The sequence below is a fragment of the Xiphias gladius genome, chromosome 4 (assembly GCF_016859285.1).
Source record: "Xiphias gladius isolate SHS-SW01 ecotype Sanya breed wild chromosome 4, ASM1685928v1, whole genome shotgun sequence".
NCBI classification, from domain to species: Eukaryota; Metazoa; Chordata; class Actinopteri; order Istiophoriformes; family Xiphiidae; genus Xiphias; species Xiphias gladius.
Window position 1 is genome coordinate 22,531,233 of NC_053403.1, and position 27,022 is coordinate 22,558,254.

At 38.8% G+C, this 27,022-nt stretch overlaps 3 protein-coding genes across 11 annotated transcripts in view; 1 reads left to right on the forward strand and 2 right to left on the reverse strand.

The window, feature by feature from the left end:
* The window catches only part of ankrd6b (ankyrin repeat domain 6b), a 99,423-nt gene extending 98,453 nt beyond the window's left edge, over positions 1–970 (forward strand). For all 4 annotated transcript variants that reach the window (XM_040124791.1, XM_040124794.1, XM_040124793.1 and 1 more), the window contains one exon: positions 352–970. In XM_040124791.1, the coding sequence (XP_039980725.1) occupies positions 352–947 (596 nt within the window). In that variant the 3' untranslated portion in view covers positions 948–970. The remainder of the gene's footprint in view (positions 1–351) is intronic.
* A 1,281-nt stretch (positions 971–2,251) lies between these two features.
* Positions 2,252–10,732, reverse strand: lyrm2 (LYR motif containing 2). Of its 2 annotated transcripts, XR_005707290.1 has the most exons (4): positions 10,648–10,732; positions 3,589–3,729; positions 3,036–3,173; positions 2,252–2,959 (listed from the first exon to the last, which is right to left on the reverse strand). XR_005707290.1 is itself a non-coding variant. In XM_040124825.1 (3 exons), the coding sequence occupies exons 1-3, from the start codon at positions 10,690–10,692 to the stop codon at positions 3,093–3,095; spliced, it is 267 nt and encodes an 88-aa protein (XP_039980759.1). In that variant the 5' UTR covers positions 10,693–10,732; the 3' UTR covers positions 2,252–3,092. The 2 variants fall into 2 exon arrangements, 1 of the variants encoding a protein (XP_039980759.1); XM_040124825.1 differs by having other exon boundaries at positions 2,252–3,173.
* A 520-nt stretch (positions 10,733–11,252) lies between these two features.
* Positions 11,253–27,022, reverse strand: part of mdn1 (midasin AAA ATPase 1) — a 112,220-nt gene continuing 96,450 nt past the window's right edge. For 4 of the 5 annotated variants that reach the window (XM_040124778.1, XM_040124775.1, XM_040124777.1 and 1 more), the window contains exons 89-102: positions 26,151–26,470; positions 25,882–26,040; positions 23,326–23,427; positions 23,002–23,200; positions 22,671–22,844; positions 22,331–22,488; positions 21,689–21,778; positions 20,154–20,269; positions 18,051–18,225; positions 17,708–17,781; positions 17,357–17,471; positions 16,403–16,469; positions 12,468–12,610; positions 11,253–12,386 (exon numbers count right to left, since the gene is read on the reverse strand). In XM_040124778.1, the coding sequence (XP_039980712.1) occupies positions 12,204–12,386; positions 12,468–12,610; positions 16,403–16,469; positions 17,357–17,471; positions 17,708–17,781; positions 18,051–18,225; positions 20,154–20,269; positions 21,689–21,778; positions 22,331–22,488; positions 22,671–22,844; positions 23,002–23,200; positions 23,326–23,427; positions 25,882–26,040; positions 26,151–26,470 (2,075 nt within the window). In that variant the 3' untranslated portion in view covers positions 11,253–12,203. The remainder of the gene's footprint in view (positions 12,387–12,467; positions 12,611–16,402; positions 16,470–17,356; positions 17,472–17,707; positions 17,782–18,050; positions 18,226–20,153; positions 20,270–21,688; positions 21,779–22,330; positions 22,489–22,670; positions 22,845–23,001; positions 23,201–23,325; positions 23,428–25,881; positions 26,041–26,150; positions 26,471–27,022) is intronic. The other variant, XM_040124776.1, reaches the window with a different exon arrangement.

Genomic DNA, 27,022 nt, shown 5'->3' on the forward strand with positions numbered 1-27,022 from the left:
TTCGCGGAGTTCACATCATCATATACTGTCATAAAACAAGGGTAAACTCCTCTACACTGTTGACAAGAGAAAAACTATGCTTTAAGCTATTCCTTATGAGACTTTTTTTTTTTTAGGATGATTTATTCTGCAGTGGATATAGGCTTATGACGTTATCGTTGCACAAATTTAAGTGCATTATTTCTTAGGAATAACATTTGTGCCAGAGAAAAACATCATCACTGAGTTGTTCATGATTCAGTTAGACTGAATGCTAATTAGCAGGATGGCATGAATAATAACAAATGATGTTGTTCAGTGGTTACTGTGTAATTGAATGTGCTCACTGAATCTCTCTTGAACCTGCAACAGATTGCGAAAAGGAACATAATCCAGAAGTAACCTCTCCTGAAGCAGCAAAGAGGGCACTATCATCTGTCCAGGTGGTTCGGCCAAAGGAGCGTTTAGTTATTTGTGCTGACACACAGAGGAAGAAAAAGGACCTACATGATGTGGGCATGGTAGAGTACAGTGCAAGCGGGGGCAGAGTCCACAGAGAATGCAGCCTGTCTCCAACCACAGAACCTTGCTGCAGCAGCAGGACTGAAGCTGGGCTCAGAGACAGAGAGCGAGGCTGTGACAGAGGGAAGCACCATAAAAGGCATTCCCAGGGCAGGACTAATTCCAGAGGGGCTGCAGGAGTGAGAATTCTGGAGGTATTTGGGGACCAGCCCAGTGAGCCCTCCTTTGCTCAGGAGAGGGACAACATGCATGCTCTGGAGGTGACTCAGTACTTCTTTGAGGCGGTGTCAACGCAGATGGAGTGCTGGTATGAGAGGAAGGTGCAGGAGGCTCGCTGGCAGGCCAATCAGAGGGCTCAGGTTGACAGAGCTGCTCTGATTGAAAGGATCACTTACCTGGAGGACGAGCTGCGCATGCTGAGGACTAACAAACATGATGACTGTTAACACAGAGCTCATCTGTCATTACTAGACTGCACAAAAACCATAATAAAATCAGTGTAGGATTAGATTTTACCCTCTTTCAACAGCCATGATGTGATCTAGAATATCACAATTGGTCCACACAATACCAGGTCAAAACCTAGTATATGGCTGGACTGCTCTTTATCTGTTTGCTTCTCTCCTACTCTCTGTACTCACATATGAAGTACTTTAATACAGCTGAATTCGCAATAAAGCGCCTCTCATTTGCATGTTTTTTGTGTGTGTTGTCAGACAACAGAACATGTATGAAAAAGTGACTGAAACACAGCCCATTAAGACTACATGTTAACCTTCGGTCACTTCCAAGCCATTCCAAGCTGCTACTCTCCACGTTGTCTGACAAAATCACCATACACATAAGTTAAAGACAACGGCTGTGCTGTGACTTTGGCTATATTTACTTGTAAAATGATCCCTTAGAGCAACAGCCATACTGAGTATGTTATCCCGTGCTGTGGGATGAAACATGTCATAATGGAATATAGCTATCCCATTTTTACAGATGACTAAAAATCTTCCACATCCAAAATTATCCAGTTGGGTTTCATGGTAGTGGTGGGCTGGTACGTTGAGATGTGTACTTACATAACCATAGAAATAGAGGAAAGCGCTTGTGCACTGTGCGTTGTAAATAAACAAGTAAATCTAAAGAGATGTCAAAAGATTGATCTAATGTGCCATTTATAAGATGGATACTGTACATTACCTCACATCAAAAACCTTCAACACTGTGTGCAGTGTGTACATAAACATATTAATTTGCCCAACCACACACTAAATGTTGAATTGTGTAACACCATGAGCAGAAATAAAATGTCTTAACGTCTGTCATTAACATTAGACAAATGATGTGCACAATTGGTATCAGTGGATCACAGTAAAAGCTGTCTGCATGGAGGGAAGTTTAATAAGCTTTTTGTCGGTATCTTGTTGCTGGAATCAGCCTGGTGAATTTAAAGGAACAATCTACTGCTTATTTAAGAGAATGTAGCGTAACACTATACTGTATAAAATCCTAGTGAAGGTTTTTATTGTAAGTGTATCAATATTTGATTTTGCTGCATGGTATGATTTTTATGGAGGCTGGAGTATGACAATAGAAGAATTATAGACTTTTTGTAGTGTTTAAATGCAATTAAATTATTTTATAGTTTTATAGTTTAATTTATAGACTGATAAAGTTTGAAAAAGAAATAAGCTAATAAACATTCAAATTAATGTAAAAAAAAAAAATATATATATATATATATATAAATATTCACACACGTATATATATAGACATACATATATATATAGAGACATCCATATACATATATATAAACATTATTTTGACTGCAAAAAGGGACAACTTTAATTGATTACAATTAAACACTGTAAAAGTGCATTATTATTCAATTTCCACAGCACACTCCAGACTCCATAGTTTTGACATTACAAACCTGTGATCTACTTTAACTTACTACCACCAACCACATCATATTTCTGGAGGTTTCTGTAGAAACTCAACAGTTAAAATGTGTAATGGATAGTAACCATATATTAACTCTAGGGTCTTAGTAAGTGTGAGAGGGGAAGTGTTTACAATGCACTAAAAGTGACAGTAAAATGTGCTGCAACACTGCAGACTGGCTTTTGAAAGAAAACCATGACCTTTTGTAATCATAAGGATGTGTCGATTCTTGCTGTTTGTGGCTAAACTAGCTGAGGATCTCTCACTACAGCTGACAACAAGCCAAATTCTGATCATAAATAGTTGACTACCTATAATCTGGTCTCCCAGAATGCCCCCTGCCAATCATGTTGGCTTGTAAAGGACGATCCTGGCATTAAAGATGAATTGAGTAAGAAAATGTTGCATGAAGAAAGCTCAAAGTTGTGTTGCAGCACTACTTTCTACCATACATTTGATGAAGTGACTGTTTGCTCATACATGTTGGTTAGTTTTAAACATGAGTCACAACCGTGAGGGGTTTCCCTGTCTCCATGTTACCCATGGAGACAGGGAAACCCCTCATTGTTGTCTTTTCAATAAAGACCACACAATGGTTTTCACTGAGAACCAGTACAGATAAGTCCACAGCAGGGATTCCCAGCAGCTCAGTGTCATTAACTTCTGGCCAATGCCAGCGACTTCTGCAGCTCCTCCAGATGGTTGTTAGCTTGTGTGATCATCATACGGATGGCATCCTGAAAGAATAATGAGAGGAAAACAGAGCAGCGGATGCTGAGGAAATAAATAGTGTCCCTACACATATTCCATCTCATAAGTCACAGTCTTAAATATTTCAATTACCAGCTTTTTCTGGAGCTTTCAATCACATATCAGTCTTGATTAGTTCTGAGCAAACACCATCTATTGATGAAGACTGAGAGATGTGGTTCAAAGATCGAGAAAAAGCTAGTGAGAGGATTTAAATTAAAATAATTAATCTGTCCAATCACTACTTCTTGATTTGATGCTGAAATTACACATTTCAACAGTGTGTTTGTAGTGGCTGGACAAGGAAAATTATTAGTCATTACAACAATAAACATTTTTGGGCATTAAAACCATGGCTGGCTAAAGCAATAGAAGGGCAAACACATTTTACTATCTCTTTACCTGGTCTGTGGCGTTCTTATTCCTCTTGAACTCATCTCTTGCCCAGTCCCTGAGGTACTTCCTGTCTGCCTCATCTGGTACCTGCTGTATGGTCCTCAGCATGTGTCTGTATATCCCCAAAACCTTCTGCCTCTGTAAAAACTGAGAACAACTCAGCAGTTTAGACTCAGCAGGACAGTTAAAATTACTTTATGAATCAACTAAAATTTTTTCCAAGGATAATCAGTTTTAACTGATGTTAACAGTGTGCTGGGTGGATTTGATATAGTCAAGACCAGAAGTATTTGGACAGTTGCACATGTATTATTCTTCAGACTCTGAGATTCACCACATTCAATTTGAAATAAAATAATGGATACTATATTAAAGTGCCAAGTCTCAGCTTTAATTTCAGTAGGTTTACACCAATATAGAAAAAAACTGTGTGGGAGATATTGCCCATTAAACACACAACGGTGAAATTTTAGGGGTTCTGAAGTAATTGGTAACTTGGCTACTTAATGTTTCTTGCGCAGCCATGTGTCGTTTCAGTGTCAGTTCATGTACAAGAAGCTCATGTGGCTCAGAATTGACTGACAGGTGCCATTTAGATTGAGGTGGAGATATCTGTCAATATGAGGAGTAAAGAGGTGACCATGCAAGTGAAGAAGATAATAATGAGGCTAAAAAAAAGCCAAAATCTATCAGAGAGGTATCAAAAGTAGTTGGTTTGCCGAAATCCGCAGTTGGGTACATTCTAAAAAGCAGGTGTGTAAAGGAAAACTAGAAAATGGCAAAAATGACCAGGTAGACCAAGGAGCACAGGTCTTGTGGACGAGCAGACACTAATTTGCATGGTGAAGAAAAAACCCTTCATGACTGCACAGCAAGTTAAAAATGTCGTCTAGCATAAAGGTGTACGTTTCCTTGTCAAAGGTTGAGAAGACTTCTTGACAAGATGCAAACCCCTAGTAAACCTCAAAAACAGAAAGGCCAGGCTGCAGTTCACAAAATCAAACAAAAAGATATCAGTAGAGTTCTGAAACAAAGTTCTATGGACTGATGAAACGATCAACCTCTGTCAAAATGATGGAAAGAGGAAAGTGTTTCAGAAAAAAGGAACATCTCATGACCCAAAGCCACCACCTCATCTGTCAAACATGGTGATGGTTCTGTACTGGCTTGGACATGTATGGCTGCCAACGGAATTGGCACACTAAACATTTATTGATGATTACACTGCTGACACTCAGCTGTTTCACGGTTGCATTGCACATTATAGCATTTTCACTCAATATTGGACTGATTCCAAACATATTTATCCCTATTAATCATTCAACCAAAGAGATAGGAAAATAGGGCCTAAGTTTAAAAATACCGGAATTATCCTTTAAATCCAGTAAATTGTACTGTGGATTGGCCATGGACTGGACATGTTGTTCCAGCACATCCCACAGATGCTCGGTATGATTGAGATCTGAGGAATTTGGAGGCCAGGGGCCTGTACCACGAAGCAAGATTAGTGGGTTATCCAACTATCTTTGGGTTTATCTAAGGTTTTCCAGTATCACGAATCTGGCTCACTTTGAATCGGGGTAGATCACCATGGTATCCTATGCTACAGGGCTAACTGGAGCAGGTTAACTTGAGAGGATCAGTTCAAAATTTGTCAACAGCCCGACCAGAGACCAATCAAACCAGGGGGATAACTGATTCATCATCATGGTCATCATTCCTGCAGGATCCTGAAATAGACAAAATATTTTACAAGAGCAACAGATATTTTGTTGTTCCAGCTGATGAAGATGAATGTACAATAGCCTTCACTGCCCTCACGCAGCTATGAGCCTTGGGCACGCAAGCCGTTGCCGATTCGTTCGTTTACCTTCCTCGGACTGCTGTCGGTAGGTACTCACCACTCCTCACCATGAGAACCCCACAAGCCTTGCTGTCCGACGCTCCGACCAAGTCATCTAGCCCTAACATTTTGGGCCTTGTCAAAATCGCTTAGGTCTTTCCCAGCAAACAGGCAACCTTCAGGGAACATTACCTAAGGGTTTTGTAAAGGTTATATTTTTTTGCAAACTTTAAATAATGTCCTTTAAAGGTTATGTTTGTGAAACCTTTAATAACATTTAGCGAACTGTCACAAAACGTAGTAGGAACGTTCTCTGAAAGTTATATTTATAAAACTGTTTTTGAGGTTGACAAAAGCATGTAATTATGTTGCACTATATCATATGCACTATATTCCTTAACATTACACCTTCAGTATTATAGGTGTGTATTACACAATCCATTATATAGTGTTATTTTTGTCAAATTTTAAATATTATTTATATCACTCATATAATTGCCATCTGTTCCAACCTCTTCTGCCCAATTTTTGTGTTGTTGTGACATGTACATTCTCCCCTTTAGTGATTACAGACTGTGATTTGTTTTTGTCTCAATTTTAGCAGTTTCAGTGTGCAAACTCAATGCCAAATGCAAACTCTTAATTTGCAGCTTGAAATTTCACACAGCATGCAAAATGAAAACAATTCCATTAAATTAAGCAATGAACCTTGGTTTTAAAATTTATAGTTTAAGTTAAATCTTTACAAAATGTTTACCTTCATAGTTCAGAACAGCTAGCTAGACAGCGTTTGTGTAAGGCTAAAATTTAATGTTATCTTAATGATCTTACATTAGCAAGTTAACAGAACTAATGTCTAAATTAAAAAAAATCAAAATCATGTTTTTGAAAATGTGTTATTTACAATATGTGACTGATATCCTAAACAGTAAAGCTGATGCCATGTCTTGGTTGGTTTTAGGAACAGTAACTCTAAATAATATTTAGCTATCCTTGTTTTGTTTTTTTTTAAATTCAAAGCTAGCTAACATAAGGTGACCTAAAATGTTGTGCTGATTAGTTAACAACAATATAAACATTACCAACTGCTACTGAAGTCCTTCCTATTCATAACTTCTATCAGTGTGGGAGCAGCTGCACAGACCAAGACACCACATGAGTCACCAGTCAGCTATACAGTTAAGAGCCTATCTGTATTAATATGTTCAGAGGTAAATGTCATTTTCAAAAAGCATGTATGATAACTGTAATGCTTTCAGTGCCTGGCAAAACACATCACAACATAAACCCCAAACAACACTACTTATACTTGTAAAATTCTTATCCTGACTTCATGGTGGCCACTTGCCACTTGAATAAAATGAATCCTCATCTTTTATCACATAGCATTGCACCCTGGATTCTAAGGTTGTAAATATGTTTTAAAAGATTTAAAAATAATTTGACCTAAAATTCAATTTGAAGGAAAACTAATTATAATATTTAAAATAAAGGTGTTGATTAAGAGATGTCATCAGAGATCTCCTATCCTAAAGAAAGGTGAAATTTACTACTGAAACTTTGTTTCATTGTGATGGATGTAATGCATACATATAAATTCCTCTACTTTCATATCACTCACTCTGAACTAAATGACTTGCATGTGTAGTCATGATTTTTGAGTCGCTATAATGTCTTAATATAATACAGTGCAAAGAATAGTAGGGGCCCCTACTGAGCTACGTTTCGGCTGGATCACAAAAGCACGTCTGATCCTGACTGACTGACTGAGTGACTGAGTGAGTGAGTGATGAAGTTACACCATCGGTCAGACGAATGCTGTGTGACTGTGTGATGATGTTACAGTGTAACTGTAATGTTAACTGATGTGTTTTTTTTAATCTACATAGGCGGTAAAATTGAGAGAAAGTACATATCGGGTGCATTACAATGTAAGGAGCGAGAAAGTAAGAAACGTTCAATTGCAGGATGGTGGAATGCACAAATACACTACACTAAACTACAGCAGGCTGAGCGGGGACAACATTTGGTGAGTGAAACATCCAAAATTCGTCTTTTATTACCTTAAATTTCGTTTACGAAGAAATCAGTCAGAATGTTTAATTAATTTGTTGTTTAACTCCATGTTTACCGCATCTCGGCAACTGTCTATGTCACTGCCTTTGTTTCTGTAGACTGTCTACTGTGTATTTAAATAGGCTTTGTAAAGTTTTGTCGACCGCCATGTCGCTTTTATACTTAAATAGGACTTGTATAGTGTTGTAGACCGCCGTGTCTATTTTATATTTGAATAGGCCTTGCAGTGTTGTACAACTGTGTCTATTTTATGAGTGAGTAGGCCTTGTAGTGTGTATGCTGCTGCATGTGTACTGAAAATTACTAGGAAACAAGATCATATTTCTCCCATAATAGCTTCTCTGCACTTGCTCCCTCTAAAATCCAGAATAGAATTGGAAATCCTCTTCCTCACCTACAAAGCCCTTAATGGTTAGGCACCATCATAACTTATATCAACCAGACACCCTCCCCACGTTTAAGAGTAGGCTTCAAACTTTCCTTTTGGATAAAGCTTTTAGTTACAGCTGGCTCAGGCTTGCTTCGTACCATTCCCTAGTTATGATGCTATAGGCCTAGACTACAGGACTACTCTTTCCTCCTCTCCCTTTCCACCTGTACCATGATTGTATGTAAAGATGGAAAATGTTTATCTTGGATATGGGTGCCGCCATCTTGCGCTGGTGACATTATTTGGAGCCAGAGTCTGCAAAGTATTGATGGGCGGGTTAAGCCGCGGTTTCAAGGACCCGCCCATACAAAAGGGATGATGCTGTAACCATGACTGTGCTCTGGCTGATTCACATTAGTTCATAATGGGTGTAACACTAACTACATGCAGGGGTTGAATATAGGGATGGGAATCGAGAACTGGATCCAAATTGTGCAAACCAATTAATTAATCAATCAATCAATCAATCAATCAATCAATCAATCAATCAATCAATCAATTTGTTATTTCAACCTTTACCAGTGTATCAGACTGGATAAGATCTCTCTTTTATACGACTCTGATGTACTAGTGTTTTTAACCTTGTGAAATATGTTTAAAAAACTGGCATCTGATTCAAAATCATTGTTAAATAGTTGTTTTTTTTAAATCCATATCATGTTGGTTTATAATTTAACACCACTACTGCCATACCTGAAAATTGTAGAGGAACCACTGTTTAGTTCATTACAGCTGAACTGGTTTCATTCTGTATATGTATACATTTGTATGTGAGATCCTTACTTTCTTCCTACTGATATGCTTGACCGCTTTAGTGAGTCTATTAACAACCTGTAAAATATTTCTTTTGCTGATTTCTACTGTTCATTAAAGCATCATACCTCTAATGCAATGCTGCCTGATAGACTCAACTGTGGAATTTGTTAGTAACCCTTACTTAAACTTACCCTAATCTCCTTTAAAGAAGGTTATGGTAACTATCAAAAACTGACACAAAGGTCAAAAACTATATATAAAGGGAGAGCTTATTCTAGGATCAAACTCAGCTGCACTATCACGCATCCTGCCACAAGCCTAATAGGAATGCACAAAAACAAAAAATGCCAGTTCAGATAAGTGATATTAAAAAAATGTTTAATCACTTATTTTATCAAGATTTGAATGTGAAATGGTATGGCTTAGCCGAACTACATTTAAATTATGAATAAACTTCAAAGTTCAGGAGACACTGCTTATGGCAACAAGGCACTATCTGTATTTATTAAGATCTGGTTTTGAGGGGTAATATAGACTAATTCATACTTTTCTTAAATATTGTTGCACTGTATAGTGGTGACATTCTGGACCAAAAAGGGTGCTGTGTTTGCACTGTAATATTTTGTATAACACTTACATTATTAGATGACTGTTTTGTTAATTTGGAATTTCATAATTACTATATTGTCACCATTATTCTATGAAATCAGATCACATTTACTAATCATTGTTATCACTGCTGTTGAATTTATTGCATTTGATCTATTAAACACATTGTCTATATTCTGATTGCAGTTAGATACTTAGAGTAGTCTACTAACTAATGTTGGTAATTGTGGCAGCAGTGGTATGGGCACTGATTTGAAGAATGATTGCTGAAGTGGAGGAAGACGTGACAACACTTGAGAGGTGAATCTCCCAACTGAGCAATTGGTGCGTCCGACAACCCGGAAGGAGGCAGAAGATGTTGCAGGCAAAGGTAAATGGCAAATGGACTGCACTTATATAGTGCTTTTCTAGTCTTATTGACCACTCAAAGTTATTTAAACTATATGCCACATTCACCCATTCACAAACAAATTCATACAGCGCTTTCTATACATACACAAACACACTTCAGTGAATGAAGATGAGAAAGTGGATGGCTGAACAGGTGACGACAGTAGTAACACAGTCAAAAGTGTATGTTGCCAGATGTATTAGCTAGTAAACAGTAATAGTAGAATCAGGACATTATAGGGTAAATTCCATGTCAAATCAACAGATTTTAGAAAATTTTCCTGACTGACCATCTCTGTCATAATTTTTAATAACTCATAAATCAGAAATTTTCATTTCTTTCAGACATGCACTTAGTTGCTGAGAAAGCACTATAACAAGAATATTATATATAAAAATTCAAAAGATCTGACGTGGTTCAGTGTGAATCTATAGTGGGCTCTAAGGAACAAAACATACAACTTAATTTAATACAATTTTCAGCAAGCCATAACTTAGCAAATATGCAACCTTAGGCCAACCTTTTTATAAGTTAAACACATCTAATAGTGTAGAACAATCCCTGAAAATGTCAAGCATGTAGCGTGAATAGTTCAAGGGTAATGACATATGGAACTTTGCGATTTTTTTTTTAGCAACACTCGTATATTAGGGCCACGACACCCTTTTCAAGTCCTCATATCTCATAAACTAAAGAAGATACAAGCCGAAAATTTTGCACACAAGCTGATGGGTACAATGGCATTATTTACATGGAGTACGAAGCAAACCGAAGATGGTCAGTCGGGAAAATTTTCTAAAATCTGTTTATTTGACATGGAATGACCGTACAGACTATAACCACAACTACACGAGAACGTTCCTTGAACCTATAATTTTGATGCACGCACACGCACAGACACTTTTATCAATCATTACAAGCAACTAAAAAAATTCCACTTCCACTATTCCATGCATTTACCTGTTTGAGAGAAAGGGCTGCTGATGGTAACTTTGAAATCGCCATCTTTGACACAACATGGCCAGTGAGCCTCACAAGCGGATGTTGTGATGACCTCAATGCAATTAAGTCAGCGTTTATTTCCCTCTAGTGGAGCGGAGGACAGCAGCCTGCAGAAACAGTCCGTAAGAAATTCTGCCATTTCATAGCTGGGAGAGCACTGGTGTTAACATTAACAACGACGACATTCCTTTTACTTTTACGAGGTCCGGGGTCCTCGTACTTTGCATGCTGGCTTACTGAGTCATTTAATGGATCTTGTTCACAATGAATGTTTTTTATTCATTGAGTAGATGAGACCAAGGTCTGCTCATTATTGGGGGATGGTTTGGACTGACTAGTGTAGATCTGACGTTTTCAGAAATTCATACATAGTGATGATATTGATACAACTAAATATTCAGCAGATTAAACTTTGCTTCATCTGGTTTGTGTTTGCAGAGAGTTTAAAACAGACTGTTCCCCCCTTCCATATATATTCTGTTCAAAACATAGGACCATTTTCCTGCAATGTCAAGTCAAAATGTCTGTTGTACAATGATCTATAATGAGCACATATACAGCAGACTTGTAAACTGTTTATTGTCAAGATCATTCATGTCAAGGTTTAACAGATGGATGCAATAAAGAAACAATCTCTTAATTATGGCCAATGTCTGCTTACATGTATGTCTGTGTTACAAAACAGAGGTGATAAAACATTTCAATGCACATTTCATCAACACCTACCTCAGTGATGAGCACCGAGCTCTCGTTTAGCAGAAGTCACACAGTATGGATGGAAGATCAACACAGCAGATATGTTGTCTTTAAACCACAAAAATTGGTTATACTGGAGCATTTATTCAAAACTGGAAATATACAGTCCATATGCTTCAAAGTGTATGAGATCTGAATTTCTAAAAGTCTTCACAGAGCTGTGGCCATGCCTCTGATCCATCACCCCAACAGCTGATACAGGTTTGAAGTGAGATGCAATACTGTTTTTGTCTGCAAGGCACATTTTGAGTTCCTCCAAATGCCACATCAACATGCTACTATTGGGTCATTATGTTCTGTTACACAAAATACAGCCCTGTACATCTGTTGTTGTGTACACATTGAAGATGAATGATTTGATTATCTTTGTAGCACTGACTATAACATCCACAAAAACAAAAATGATTTTGAGGGTATTGTACACGGTGGACAGAGGTATTTACCGACTCTTCACTGAGGTGATGAAATCACATTTTTGCTTCTATCATTTCATGTGAGACGTGCAAGTGGAAGCAATCCTCATTACATTACAAAAGAAACAGAGACTTCCCCTGATGACAAAGATAAAACATTAAAGGTTGCTTTTAAAGTCTACTAAAATCTAGAGTAAAAATAAGAAAATAAAGGCACATGTACAGCGGCAAATCTGTCTTTTTTTCCCCCCAGTTCTGGCTGAGAAGCTAGCAGAAAAGTGGCATTGTGCAGTTGATTGCTGCCCACTTCTCCCTTCCTGTGAAAGATGGTTTCTCATTGGTCTACTAGTCGGCTACCGTGACAAGTTCAAACCACTGCCTGAGCGCGTCACTTAGGGTCTCTGGCAGGGCATTCACATCTCGCAGGATGACATAGAAGGGGAAGGGGAACTCTTCCATGTAGGAGCGGATCTCTGGGAGTTCTCCCGGCCCTTTGAATATGGGCACCTTGATGTCAAGGATGGAGTCCTACAGCACACCACCACAGTTTAGTTAAACGTTGTGTATGGAAATTTTGAATATAAAATGGTCAATCTCTACTTTTCTTACCCGTGAGTTGGGGTTGTCAAGTACCACGAAGATGACAAACACATTTGCGCTGCGTGCTTCCCGCACAGCTGCCATTACCCGCTCCTTCCCCTCCAGGAAAAGCCCCCTGCCGTCAGACATGATGACCAGCAGCTGGGCCGTGTCTGTGAAGGGAGGTCAGGGGTCAGAGAGGAACAGTAGAGGGTATTAAAATGACGTGCAGCTCTTAATGTAGATAAAGTAGATTTGTTTGCATGAGCCAAATTTTTCCACAACTAACAGAAATGTCACTGAGTACACCTAAAAATCACAAAAGCAACATGAGAAGTTAAATGACTGGAGGTCAGTGAAACAAGCATGATTTCCTTGTTCTTATTGACGGCTGTTTGCTTGGTTGGAGAAACAATCAAACAATCAGAGCTTTGTAGGCAAAGCTGCAGCAGTGGTTAGGAGGTATAGGAAGAGCCATACAACCAATAAAAGAAGGCGCAGTGGCCATCATCGAAAAATGATGCCACGCACAATTAGCTATTTATGCAACCTTGCGTTGAAAAACGGGTAAGTGCTTCTGATTTAGCACAAGGATTATCTGTGGAAATTGGTGTTTCAGTGACTGATTAGACAATGCAAATGACATTGCATGAAGTCAACCTCTACATTTGGCATTCAGGAATAAAAACCATTGCTCACAAACAGGCACAAAAGTGCAAGATTAAACTTTGGCAAAGAACACAAAAAGAAAGCTCAAAAATGTTGGCAGCACATTCCTTGGTCTGACAAAACCAAAATAAATTTGTTTGGATCAGATGGGGTCCAGCATGTTTGGTGTGGACCTGGCCAGGACTACCACAGTGCTGCCCATGAAACATGAGGTGGGAGTGTGTTTGATGGGGCTGCTTGAGTGCAAAAGGTGCAGGGGAAGATGACATTTATAGAATCTTCCCAACATACAGTTGGAAAGATTCATAAGATTATGAAAGTATTGGATTATAGGACCCCAAATGGAATAAAACTTGTGAGCAGAGCCTCCCACTGAAAACTTTACTTTCTCAAGATTCATAACATCAGCAGGTCTTAAAGTTAGAGGAATGCTTTAGGAGGTGCTGGTAATTTCCAGTTTAATAAAATTCTTCTTTTTGCCTATAATGATGGAAATGCTGTAATATTCTTTAATGTCTTTTCTCAAGTTTCTGACTGTGGCTTTCAGTCCTGGTTGAAATTAATGGTACAGCTGAATTTTAGAATAAATAAATAAATAATAAATAAATAAATAAATGCAAATTAACCATTTTTGTATAATCAAAATATTTTAATAAAAATGTCCAAGGTTACTGAACAAAATAATAAAAACTAAAAAAAACAAAAAAACAAAACTTAGATAATCGTGAACTATAAAGAGTACGGTCTAGACCTGATCTATATGAGAAGTGCCTTGAGATAACTTCTGTAATGATTTGGCGCTATATAAATAAAATTGAATTGAATAGCAAAATAATACAAACACAGAGTGTACCCCACACACAATTATTTTTACTCTTCACTAATATTTGGTTGCAGAACCTTTGGCAACAATGACAGCCTCTAAATGTTTCTTGTAGCCATCTAGAAGCTTCTTGTACCTGTCTACTGGTTGTTTTTCCTGCTCTTCCTTTGCTATACGTTCAAGCTCTTAAGTTTGCAGGAGTCCTTTTGGCAACCTTCTCCAAAGGTTTAAAATGGGATTTAGGTCAGGACTCATTGCTGGCCAGTTCAAAACAGTCCGTCTCTTCCTGTCCAACCATTCTTTTCTGCTACTTGATGTGTGCACTGGGTTGTTGTCCTGCTGAAAGACCCAAGACGTTTGCCTCAAACCTAGTTTTCAGTCACTGGGTAATATATTTCATTCTAAAATGCCTTGGTAATCTTCTGATTTCATCATTCCTTTATAGGTTCAGTGCCTCCAGTACCAGAGGCAGTAAAGCAGCCCCACAGCATGATAGAACCTCCATGTTTTACCGTAGGTAGTGCGTTCTTTTGCCTTTTTGTGCCTCTCTTTCAATAGTCGTGTCCTGCTTGGCCTTTGCCCATGGACCCTACTTGGTGTGGCATATGGTATGGGCTCAAACAGTCATTAAATTCTTCAAAAGGGTGCCAATAATTGTGTCGAGTGTATGTTTTATGTTTGCAAAAGTAATGTACCTGAATAAATATAAATATATATTTTTTTTTTTATCATGTTTTGTTTCTTGTCAGTAATGCACGCTCCCAATAAGCTCTCTGTAGAATGGTGGTACATGTCTTTTTGGCTGGCCAATAACAGCAAAGCCAGCCCTTGAAATGCGAATGTGCGTGACTGAGTGACGTCCATGTCTGACAGATTGAGAGATGAACATTACATCATTGGACAGCTGAATGCTGTGTTACTGACTGCTAAAGTTACAACATTGGTAAGCTGGCTGAGTGTTGAGGTTTCCCCATCGGCTGTTGCTTTCAAAAAGATTTGGTGCGAACACTTTCTAATATGCCATCTTGGGGTGCGTTTACAGGCAGGTGTTACCAACTAAGCGCCTTTGTTGCTAGATTTACCAACATTTCACAACCCTTTAGTCAGTTTTTTTTCCCCACAAACGCACATAGTGACAAATCAGACTTTTTGGACAAACCTTTGCTACTTTCCGTAGAAGAGACTTGCCAGTATTGCCACGTAAGTGAGGCTTTTCCTCTGCAGGCACACTTCTCTATGCATCTCAGTCAATTGACTTCTGACTGATTGAGCTTCTTACTTTCTCTCTGAGTGATCATTTTACAAGTAAATATAGATAGCCACAGCACAGCGATTGTCTTTCACTTATGCGTATGGTGATTTTGTCAGACGACATTGTGGTTATAAATATCAGGATTCTAGCAGTGTACAGCAGCAGCTTGGAAATGGCTGCTGGTTAACATGTAGTCTTTCTGCGTTTCAATCGAAAAAAAATGTAAATGAGAACTGCTTTATTGGGAATTCAGCTGTATTAAAAACACTGTACATGTGAGCACAGAGAGTAGGAGAGAAGCAAACAGATAAAGGGTGTTCCAGCCATATACTAGGTTTTGACCTAGTCTTGTTCTTGTGGGTCAGTGTATACAGGCTTAGCTGCAAGCTAAGCTTCTGCGAAACGGTGCCTGTATCCCAGCTCCATGAAAGGGAAAGGTTAGCTCCACCAAGGTTTTTATGGCTTTGACAATTGCCTTTTTTTTCCTAAGAGCATCTGTCTCTGATCCTGGGACTTCCCTGCCTCTCTGTGTCACACGAAAGGCTTGTGGGCATCAGATAAAATCTGATCACTGACTCAATTTACTCACAAAGGTTAAGCAGGAAGCAAAACTACTTTTCAAGCAGTCACACTAACTGGTAAGTAATAAAAACTTTATCAACCAACAAGATATTTGTAATGAACCTGTTCTCTAAATGATTTGGCATGGTTATTGATCATCAGCACTTTTTGAGCATTGATCAAAATGTATATTAAGGTAATGATATTTGGTACTGAATGTTTGATGTCTGAACTAATACAACAATATGATACGCTACTGCATTTGAGACCTTTGTATGTTGTAGAAAAGTGTGTTCTTACTCAGCAAAGTTAGGATATCAAAACGCAACTGGTATCACTGCTGAACTTTGGTATTGTAATAGCACACCTATTATAAAAAGCCCTACAGTATAATGAATGCATGGGTATCTAACAATCTTCCTAGTCATAACAGAGATTTACCAGTTCTCAAACCAGTTCATGGTATCCATTACTATGTGAGAAAGTCCCATGATGGTTCCAATTCATGTGTTTAAAGCTAAAATGGCAAATTTGCTTGCAGACATCCCAGAGGTCTAATAACAGAGCATCAGTAAACTGCACAACACATGTGTACTGAACAGGCAGATAGTCACAGCAGTGTGCCAGCAAAATACACCAATATTTAGTGTGAGTCATTACCTGAGTTTATAGATCCTGGAATCTGCTGTTTTGCTGCAAGAAACATTTTGGTTGAGGTCTCCAAAAACTACAGAGGAGAGGGATGAAGAGAGATTCAATCTAACAGGAGGAGTTGCACTTTAAAACAATCAGTCACATTACATGTTTAACTATAAAGGCACATGGTAAATAGAGCATACATAACTATTTTTGATTAATAAAAAAAAGAAACAAAATGTAGCTATTTTTTAAAATGTCTAAACCTGTACAAAAATGCAGTTGACATAATAGTTTAGTGTACAATTAAACGTCTTTGATTTTCCGCACAACTCTTCTTCACCATTAGGAGAAAATATAGGTGTGTCATGTAATCTGTAAGAGTATTGTACGGTTTAGGGCCAAGTAAAGTAAAGCATTTTGTATAGATGTTTTAGAGCAGTACTATACATATTTACAAAATTATTATCCGACAGCAACACCTAGAGAAAACAGAGATCCAATTACTAAGTCGCACAGAAATGTCAACCTACACTACACCACCTAGTGGCTGCATTTCTTAGTAAAGAAAGATCTTACTTCATCTCTATGGACCAGTTTTGTAAAGTGGAATAATAAAATTTAATAAATGTTTTCTTGAATTCCATTAGAAAACTGAAACATTTCTACATTTGAATGAGGTAGGAATGCTCACAGAGGGTGGCTCTTTTATTTAATTTCTCCATGGGAACACAAAGGAGAGGTCTTAAATGAACCAAAACTCACTAAACTTGCAAAAAAAGTATACACCTAAGTATTTCCTATAGATGTTAGGACTAAAACTTGACATGCTATGAACGATTTACGTTGACTAACAGCATATACCAGATCATTCTGATTATAGTAAATCTACCATACACAATTTGAACATTATGTCTTAGAATTCACAGAGCTGGGACATCAGGTTAAAGTGAATAGCAGTGGATGGAGGATTCCCACCTGTGCTATTCTGGTCTTCTTCTGCTGGAACTGACAGAGTCTGAGTATCCGAGCCCCTGACTCATCGTTGAATTGCTGCTGGAAGGGGTGGAGCAACTGCACTTGCTCGCCAAAACTGGAGACATGAGCAGACATTAAAAATGTTAGCTTCACATTCAAGATGTGTACAGCATGTATAATCACAAACTTTACATTTCAATATATTAAATTTCCTTCTTTGTTTTAAGGTCTTTATGTTTGTTACATTGATCCATATTTCTTAATGTATTTTTATACCTGTCAATCACCATTGTGCAATCAAAATAACAACAATTATAAAAATGATAAAATAAGTATAGCAAACGTTCTTACCTGCACACAGACACCTGTCCGACTTCCAGTAGAGTGAGAGCATTGATGATCACTGACAGTGATTCAAACGCGAGCTGCACCACACACACGGGAGGTAAGAGAGGAGACAGCAATAGGTAATTTGTAAGATTTTTTTTGCAGAGAGATAACGGAGCTATCCTGTCCTATATCAGTAGAAAATGACCATGATCACTAATGAAAATTTTGCTAGCTTGAATAAGCAATATAGTTTGAATAAGCAATATATCTGTGTCTTTGATCTCTTAAACACCTTTTTGACTATGAGCATTTTATAGGAGGAGCTATACAGTTAACATAATGTTACATAACAGTTCTCTCTTACCTGTTTGGAGTGGTTGTCCACCATGCTGGAGGAGTCGTCCACAGCCAGACAGATGTGGTACTCTCTTTTGCTGGGCTTGGTCCTCCTCAGCCAGATCTTGTCTTTACGGAACTGACTGGCGATGTAGGGGATCACCTTCCTCATGTTCAGACGCTTCCCCGTACGGTAATCACCTCTGTTGAGCATTCATTGGAACAATTAGTATTGCTCAAATGCAACTTTCAATTAAAAAAAAAAAAGTATTCATACCTTACACTTCAACAACAACAGCACTTATTGTGTTGTAGATTAAATTTTAAATGGATAAAATTGCCATTTTTTTGAACCCGAATTTGCCCCTGATGGCTGTGCCATCAGTATGTTTGAGTTTATGTGTGAGTGGGATGTATGAATGGGTGAATGTGGCATGTAGTGTAAAGTGTTTTGAGTTTTCGATAAGACTAGAAAAGTGCTATATAAGTGCAGTCCATTTACCATTTTTGCTCATCAATCTGTACTCATTAACCCCAAATTACAAAATGAAAACATTTTTTTAGTAATTATTGCCCATTTATTTAAAATCAAAAACTGAAATGAACTGAAATGAACTGAACTGAACTTTCATCCGTGTTCATCAATATCTGGCCGTGGCGGAGGTATGCACTCTACTGATTGCCATTCTAGGTGATAAAAGTATTCAAATCCTTTGCTCTTGCACTCCAAATTCTCATCAGGTGCATCCTGTTTGCTAGGTAGGTCTCCTGAACTTGTTTTAGTCCAGCATTGAATTGACTGGACCTAATTTAGAAAGGCACATGCCTATGTATATAAAAAGGTCCCACAGTTCATATTGCATGTCAGGACAAAAACCAAACCATGAAGTCCAATGAACTCTCTGGAGTTTTTGTGGCAAGGCATAGTTTAGGGAAAGGATATAACACCATTTCTAAAGCTCTGATTGTTCCCAGGAGTACAGTGGCCTCAATAATTGAGAAATGGAAGAAGTTTGGAGCCACAAGGACTCTTCCTAGAGCTGGCCATCCTGCCAAACTGAGTAATCAGGCAAAAAGGGCGTTGGTCAGGAAGGTGAACAAGAACCCAATGGTCACTCTAACAAAGTAGTCCTCTGCAAAGATGGGAGAACCTGCCAAAGATTACCATCTCAGCAGCACTCCATAAATCAGTCCTTTAAGGCAGAGTGGCTACATGGAAGCCACTTTGAGTAAAAGGCCTATGACAGCCCACTTGAAGTTTGCCAAATGGTATGGAAAGAACTCTGAGAGCATGAGGAAGCAGATTCTCTGGTCTGATGAGACAAAAATTGAACTCTTTGGGCAGAAGTCCAAGCACTATGTCTGACGAACACCAGGAACTGCTCATCACCTGGATAATACCATCCCTATGGTGAAGCACAGGGGCGGCAGCATCATGCAATGGGGGTTCTTCTCAGCGGCAGGGACAGGGAGATTGCTCAAAATTGAGGGAAGAATGAATGCAGCCAAATACAGAGAGGTCCTTCAAGAATACCTGCTCCAGAGTGCGTGCGACGGTTCACCTTTCAGCACATCAATGACCTTAAACATACAGCCAAGACAACACTGGGGTCGCTTCAGGACAAGTCTCTGATGGCAGTTCACAGACACTTCCCATCCAATCTGACAGAGCTTGAGAGGATCTGCCAGGAAGAATGTGATAAACTGCCCAAATCCTGGTGGCAAAGCTTGTTAGAGACCAACCGAAGAGGATTTGAAGCTGTAATTGCTTCAAATTTAGGGTCTGAATACATTTGTAAATGAGAGATTTCAGGTTATTTTTAATGCTTGTAGAATTTCCCAAGAAGCCTTGAAGCTTAAATACTGCCAAAGGGGTTTCTACAAAGTGAAGCAAGGGTCTGAATATGTATAAAAATTAGAGATTTCCATTTTTTATTTTTAATATTTTTGGTTTTTAATAAATTTGCAAAAATTTCTAAAAACAAGTTTTCACTCTGTCATCATGGGTTGGTTATTGATGGGCAAAAATGGTAAATGGACTGCACTTACATAGCACTTTTCTAGTTTTATCGACCACTCCAAACGCTTTACACTGCCACTGTCATGGTTTACTGAGTGTGTTGGTACTGACTTGAGTTTAGTGGCCTGTGTGGGCTCCAGAATGAGGCGGAGCTGCTCACACAGCTGCTGGGAGAGAGGTGAGGTCAGAGTCTGGTACTGGTGCCACATGGAAGCTGCTGCACTCTCCTGGCACACAGACAAAAACACACATTAGCCACAAATTACAACCTTGGCTTCATAGCACTATTAAAACTGACATCCCTTCCAGTCCCATTTATTGACAAATGTGACTCTAATTACTGACACATGACAGCAAGGGTGATTAATAACCCAAATGTGACCACAGTGACTCTCAAGGGCTGTGTCTGAAATCACCCCTTGTTCACTCATTCACTACTCCCTATATGATTGGACACTAAATAGTTTACTCAATATTGAGCAGTAAATTAAGATTTCAGACAATCACTAATCATTATCATTTGGCATCATCACTTACAGGTGTAGAGACACAAAGCGGTAATTTCTGTATCTATACAATGCAGAGCATTGCAGTGTGGGATTGTTTTTTGCCCCAGTGTGGAATTTTTGAGATTACAAAATAGTGGATATATTTACACACTCAGAATTCAGACACTAAAAAAAAAAAATGGTGGAAAGTATGTAACTAAATGTAGTGCACTTCGTAGCAAATACAAAATGACTTCGGACACAACCTAGGTGTAAACGACCCTACAGAGGTTAAGGGAACCCTATGGAGTTTTTGACCTCTAGTAGCACAATAGAATAATGTTTTTATGAGTACGTCCTCATTTTGTATGTATCGTGCATGCACATGAGGATGCATATGGGTGACAAGATACACATTCCTTCCAGAGGTTTCACACTATTCCATTGATCTACAGGTGGCAGTAATGTGCCAAAAAGTGCAGCAATGTGCCAACAAATGTAGGAAAGAAGGGGACTGTTAGCAAGTAAACATGGATGTAAACAATGTAGGATTTAACATACTTAAAAAAATATGCTTAACAAAGGAAATGCATTCAACACGTGTTAGACCTCAAGGATACACACAGTGAGTTTTAGTGAGAAACGCTGAATTAAGCGGAAACGTGTTTACAAGAGAACTCCACAAGTCCCCTCTAAATTTCTGGGACTCCCCGCGAGTAAGTCAGACCCATAGACTTTATTTTCAGAACTGAAGAAGCCTTTTGGAAGACAGGCAAAACTTCCTCAAGAATCTAAAGCAAGTCCAGTTGGATTTGACTTAGCACTTCTAGATATACCGTGACCTGGATGATTGAAAATTTTGTCCTTGCAAGTCCATGCAAGTCCAGATCATGTCCTTTTAACATTTATGGTTCATTTTATAAATAACTACTTGACTGTGAGATTATGTTAAAAGCATTACTTTAAAGAGTTTATAATAACGCCGCTATATTTGACAACACAAAATAGAATCGATTGCTAAAAGTATTATGAGTGGACAAGCATAATAATGTTTTACGTTCAGTTTTATCTTGCAGGCAAAGTTTTTGAAACAATTCTGTTTATTTGCAAACAGTGGAACAAGAGTCACTTAGATCAAAATTCCTGCATCAGCCACACCTCCTGCTGAGTTCCTGGAGCCAGTTTGGGCCAGGCTTCCAGCTGCAGCTCCATCTCTCTCCTGATCACTTCTGGGTCTCTCTCAGCTTTCTGCAAATAAACACACAGGCACAGCTTTAAAGTCTGACTTTAATAACTAAATGGAATTTAAGTATTTTCTCAATGTTTCCACAAATTAACGTTAGGGACAGAATGTTTGTATAAGACTGTTACGGCTATATGTGTTCCTGGTGCTCTGTTTATCCCTTTTCCTCTCCTGTCTTGTCTGTGGCTCCTACCAGGTGCTAGCCGATCAGTCATCAATGAGGTGCACCTGGCCTGGGAATGACGTTCTTGAAAGCTCCTGTCCCAACATCAGTGGGGACTGCTGGTCTTGCTGCCTCTCAGTCTTAGATTTTATTTTCTGTTGCTGTTGTGTTTTGACTTTGTTTCTTTTGTAGACTCAATTTAGTATCCTGGTTGTTTTGTATAATTACGTTAATGAATGGATATGGATACGGTTGTTTAAAGGTTTTCTGAGGTTGATTTGGGTGAGGGGTGGAGTGTTGTACGCCCCCCGTAGAGTGAGGCGTAACAAAGACAGAAGTAATAAGAAAAGGAGTAAGAAAGAAGTTGATTGTCTATGTTACTGTAGATGTCTACCTGCATGGTGTCCAACAGCAGGTCAGGAACAGTGTGAATAGTGGATTCTGTACTTCTCTCTGCTCGCTCTTCTTCTCTGGGATGTTGTCGCTCCTTCCATCTGTCCTGATCCTCCTCCTCTCCCTGCCTCTCCACCTCCATCTCTCCACTGTCAACAACTGCACAAGAAGAGGGAGAAGTCAGAGGATTCAAAACTAGGAATTCTGAGCGCATTTTTAAACGCCATCTGTAATCTGTGTGTAATTCAAAAACATAAACACACCAAGTTGCCAAAACCATTCTAGTTAATCAATATTATTTTGCAACAAAAACAGGAGAAAAAGATGCTGCATGTTGACACCTTTCTGAGCGGCCTTAGTAGAGTCCAGCTGCTCAGGCTTGAGTTCCTGGACCTCAGCAGCTTGGAGGTCGTCTTCCTGGTCCTCTGTTTCCATGGCAACATCCTCAATTTTCTGATCGTAATCCTGGTCCTGCTGAGCCCTTTCTGCTTTCTGCTGGTCTGCACTGGCCACATCTGGAGAGACCCACAAATACAACATTCATTCAACCACTTAAAAACCTGATTTGAGGTTAAGCTAAAAAATATTAAATGCAGTCATAAAACAATAGTAACAATTCCCATGGTGTGTTTGGTATGTATGGGATTACTGACCAAACACAATATTACTGACCATATGTCTGAGTGTCGTAGGCTGTCTCTCCCTGTTTGATGTGTTCGTATAGGTCTGACTCTTGCTGGGTGTCACTCTGCATGCTGTCTGCAGTTCTATCCTTACTGCTCTCCACTATACGCAGACGCTTGTTTACATGCTCATTGTAGTCGCCTGTCGATCGCTCATTGTCCGCCTGACCAGGTTTTCTCTTGAAGCTCTGGAACAGTACAGTAAATTAAAAGAAAAAACACTGTGGTAAAATGGATTGAATAAAAAAAGGGAGGCAGAAGTGGAGATTCATCAGAAGGCATAACTGTACTTTGAACGAGTGGTCAGTCATACCTGAGTCTTGCTCTGAGTCTGTGTCTGTGAAGCCATTCTTGCTGTCAGCTTTGACTGGTGGCCCTCTGATTGGCTGGCATCAGCTGCCCCACTCCCATGCTCCTATCAGACATGAAAAGTTGAAATATTTTAATTTTATCTTTTGTAGAGGGAAAGTTTGAAGATGGATGATGAACTGCAGCTGTCTCATGCATGTATCAGACAGGTGCAGCTGATGCAGAATAATGCTGCTAGAGTTATCACTAAGACAAGGAACTTACTTTAAAATATGATTGGTTTATAAAACAGAATGATTTATGGCAAAAATACATTTCTGATCTGCTGCTCTGTTATGAAGCGTCCAGACCTCTCAGATTTTCTGGGACAACTCTGCTGATTTCCCCGGAGTCATAACTAAACCTGGAGAAGCAGTTATTATCACCCACATACATGGAACACACAACAACCGGAAAACTTGAAATCTGCCCTAACTCTCAGTTCTTTTAGATCATGGCTTAAGAGTTTTTCTGTTTGCCACTGCCTTTAATTAAATCAAATTTGGGATCAAAGTATTCTTATCTTACACTGCGATCTTTACTCTAGCGTTTCATCTTGTTTTATTTTAGCTAACTTTTATTTATTTATTTTTTAATCCTATTTAAATGTCTTTTTTTATATTATCTTTTTATACTGTCCTGTGTTTATCCTGTCTTAATGCTTTTTTTGTGCACAGCACTTTCTATTGCCTTGTTGTTGAAAGGTGCTATACAAATAAACCTGCTTTGCCTTAAGAATCACTTTGGTGCAACTAATTTTAAGTGAGAACAAAGCAGACAAACAATCTCCAATTACCCTAGTTGAATTTGAATAGCATTCAGTGTGAACGAAAGCGTTTATGGGAGAGTGAAGCTGACATAAGAGTTGAACCAACCTCTTCACTAGTTCTCTCTAAACCTAAATTCTTGACTCTTTATGTTTGTATCATACATGCATGCATTTCACTCTAGTATTCTGATCATAAGTAGGTGACAGTGGTGCAAAGAAATGTCGGAATGATGTAGGTAAGAAGAGGACCGATAGGTAGAAAGAACTGTTGAAGAAGAAAATAGGCTTTTTCGAGATGAACTGCGCTTCGCCTGTAAAGTGGATGAGAGGTGGCGGCAGCAGCAGAGGCCAGTGACAAAAAGCTGCGGTCAGGATGGACAGTTTCCAACAGCCTTTGCAGTCCGTGCAGGAAATCAAAGGAACGCTCACATCTCAGTAATTCTGACACTCAGTTGTACTCAGTCTCCAGTTATAGTTGTTTTAATGATCTTCTTCTGTATGACAGTAGCCTTTTAAAACGCTATCTTACTAACTGTGATGATCATGAGTGTGTTTGTGGTTTAACCTCCGTATTACAAAATTATTTTATGCGAAAAGTTAGATGAGGTAGAATTCTCATGAAAGGCAGCCCTCAAATGGGTTTGCCACTGTATATAAAGTTGTCCAGACTTGAGCGCTGGGCTTGTCCTTCTCAAACTATGGTAAATAAAATCAAAACATGAATCAGTGGTGAAAATACACGGGGAAAGAAAAGTAGAAAAATACCACACACCACTTAATATGTGAATATATTAAATATTGCTGGTGCAAAATCTGACTAATAAAATCAAAAGTTCTGCAATTCATAGAATGTCATGTTGTTGATCCAACATCCAAGCAAATCAGCTCTTAGATCAGGGGAGAGCCAGGTGTTTCCAATCATGCCCTGAAGTTTTGCAATCAGTGGGGATCAACAGTGGTGCCTGGCTCCAAAAACTGCACCTGTCTTAATCTTGTGATGTTTTTTTGTCTATGTTTGCATGACGTCAGAGCAAGTTGGGATCAAGTTGGAAATAACTAACTGGCATGAATTGCGCGGCCATTGCAAGTGATTGATTCTGCCCAGGCCTGGCATAATCACGCTCAATCCTAATGATTTTGAAGAAAAATCAGGAAGGAAATACACTCAACACATTTTTATCTGAAACAATAATATACACTTTGTTTGATCACAAAAATCTTTAAGACATCCTTCATATAAATTTAGACTATCTCAAGGTTGGATTCTCTCTCCCATTTCTTTTTGATATGAGTAATTTTTGGAGTTTTGTATTCTCTTGTATGAATTTGATATTAGATGTTTGCTCTTATTTATCTTGTATACATCTTTGAATATGTTGACCGGATTAAGTTCATTATCTTCCACTTGTTTAATTTCAAAGGAGTCTCTGATATGGAGATATCTGGAGAATTTTTTTGTTGTAAGGGTTATATGTATACAGGAGGCTAGAGCCATTATCACAAGTTACAGTCCAGTAAACTGTTGCAGCTCTCTGTACCCAATGCTGAAACCACATATGAAGACCACAGAGCTTAACCTTTGCATTATATGCCACCCATTATAGTATTCTTGCATTCTTATCAAGGTGAAACCTTTTCAGGCCTTAAGCCATATCCTAAAGGCTGCCTTATTCTATTGGTTTGTGTTATCTAGTGTATGTACTTCTGACAGGTGAAGTGCTGAATGTGGTTCTGAGTTAAAGTGAAGAGTACCTCTTTAGCTTGGTCTCTCTCTGATGCCTCTCCAGCCAGCTCCACAGCTGTATCACTCTGGACATTCTCCTCTCCAGTCTGACCATCTGTGTCATGTTCCTTCCTATCAGCTGACTCTGGCTGTTCCTCATCCTCGACCCTTCCTTCCTCCTCTTTATCCTGTGAGCATGAAGTCATAAGAGTGAAACACAGAACAAAACGTGTGTGTGTGGAAAACTTCTATGCTCATCATACAGTGAATAAGTACAGTAGTTCCTTTACATACACACCTCTGGTCTGGTCTTGTATCCTTTGTCATCTGGAACAGTCAGATCTTCATCTCCTCCTGCCTCCTGTCCTCTGCTCTCCCTCGTCTCATCCTCTTCATCTTTCTCAGCAGACTCCTCGTCTCCCTCATCTCCTTCTGCTTTCTCTCCTTCTCCCTCCTCCTCCTCTTCAGTCTTGGGCTCCTGATCCTTCCCCTCTCCTGGGTGGTCTGTCTGGTCCTCCTGCATCTCCTCTGGTCCCTGCTCCTCCCCTCCATCTTTCTGTCCATCCTCCTTCTCATCCAGGTCCAAGGCTTTCTCATCAATGTCGAAGGGATTTTCCTCTGAAGAAGAAAAAACAGGCAATACAGCTTCATTTAACAGCGGTCATATCAAGTTTTAAATACAATCTGTGGCATGGGGTACATTTCATAGGTATGTATTGCACAGATAGTTTATAAATGAGACATTTCAATATTTGGTTTTAAATAAAATTTTGAGATTAAATTCGCAAAAATTTCTTGAAACATGTTTTCACTTTTTCATTATAGATTATTGAGTGTAGATTGAAAAATGTCAATTTTATCCGTTCAAAATTAAATCTACAACAAGAAGTGTGCAAAAAGTCTGAATACTTTCTGAAGCCACAGTGGCTTCAGAAAGCATTCAGACTTTTTGCACTGTATGTCTAAATATAAATGCTCAACTGACATTCAACTTCATTCACTTCAAACTAATGCCTGTGTAATATGCTTTCTGACCCTCCTGGTGCTACTGCAAGCTCATTAACTTAAAAAAATTGATGAGAATTTTGAAAAATTGTGGCCAATGGTCATATGCACTTCATGTATTCCAGAAAAGTTTTACTGTTTCTGTTTGGAGACAGTAACACCAGA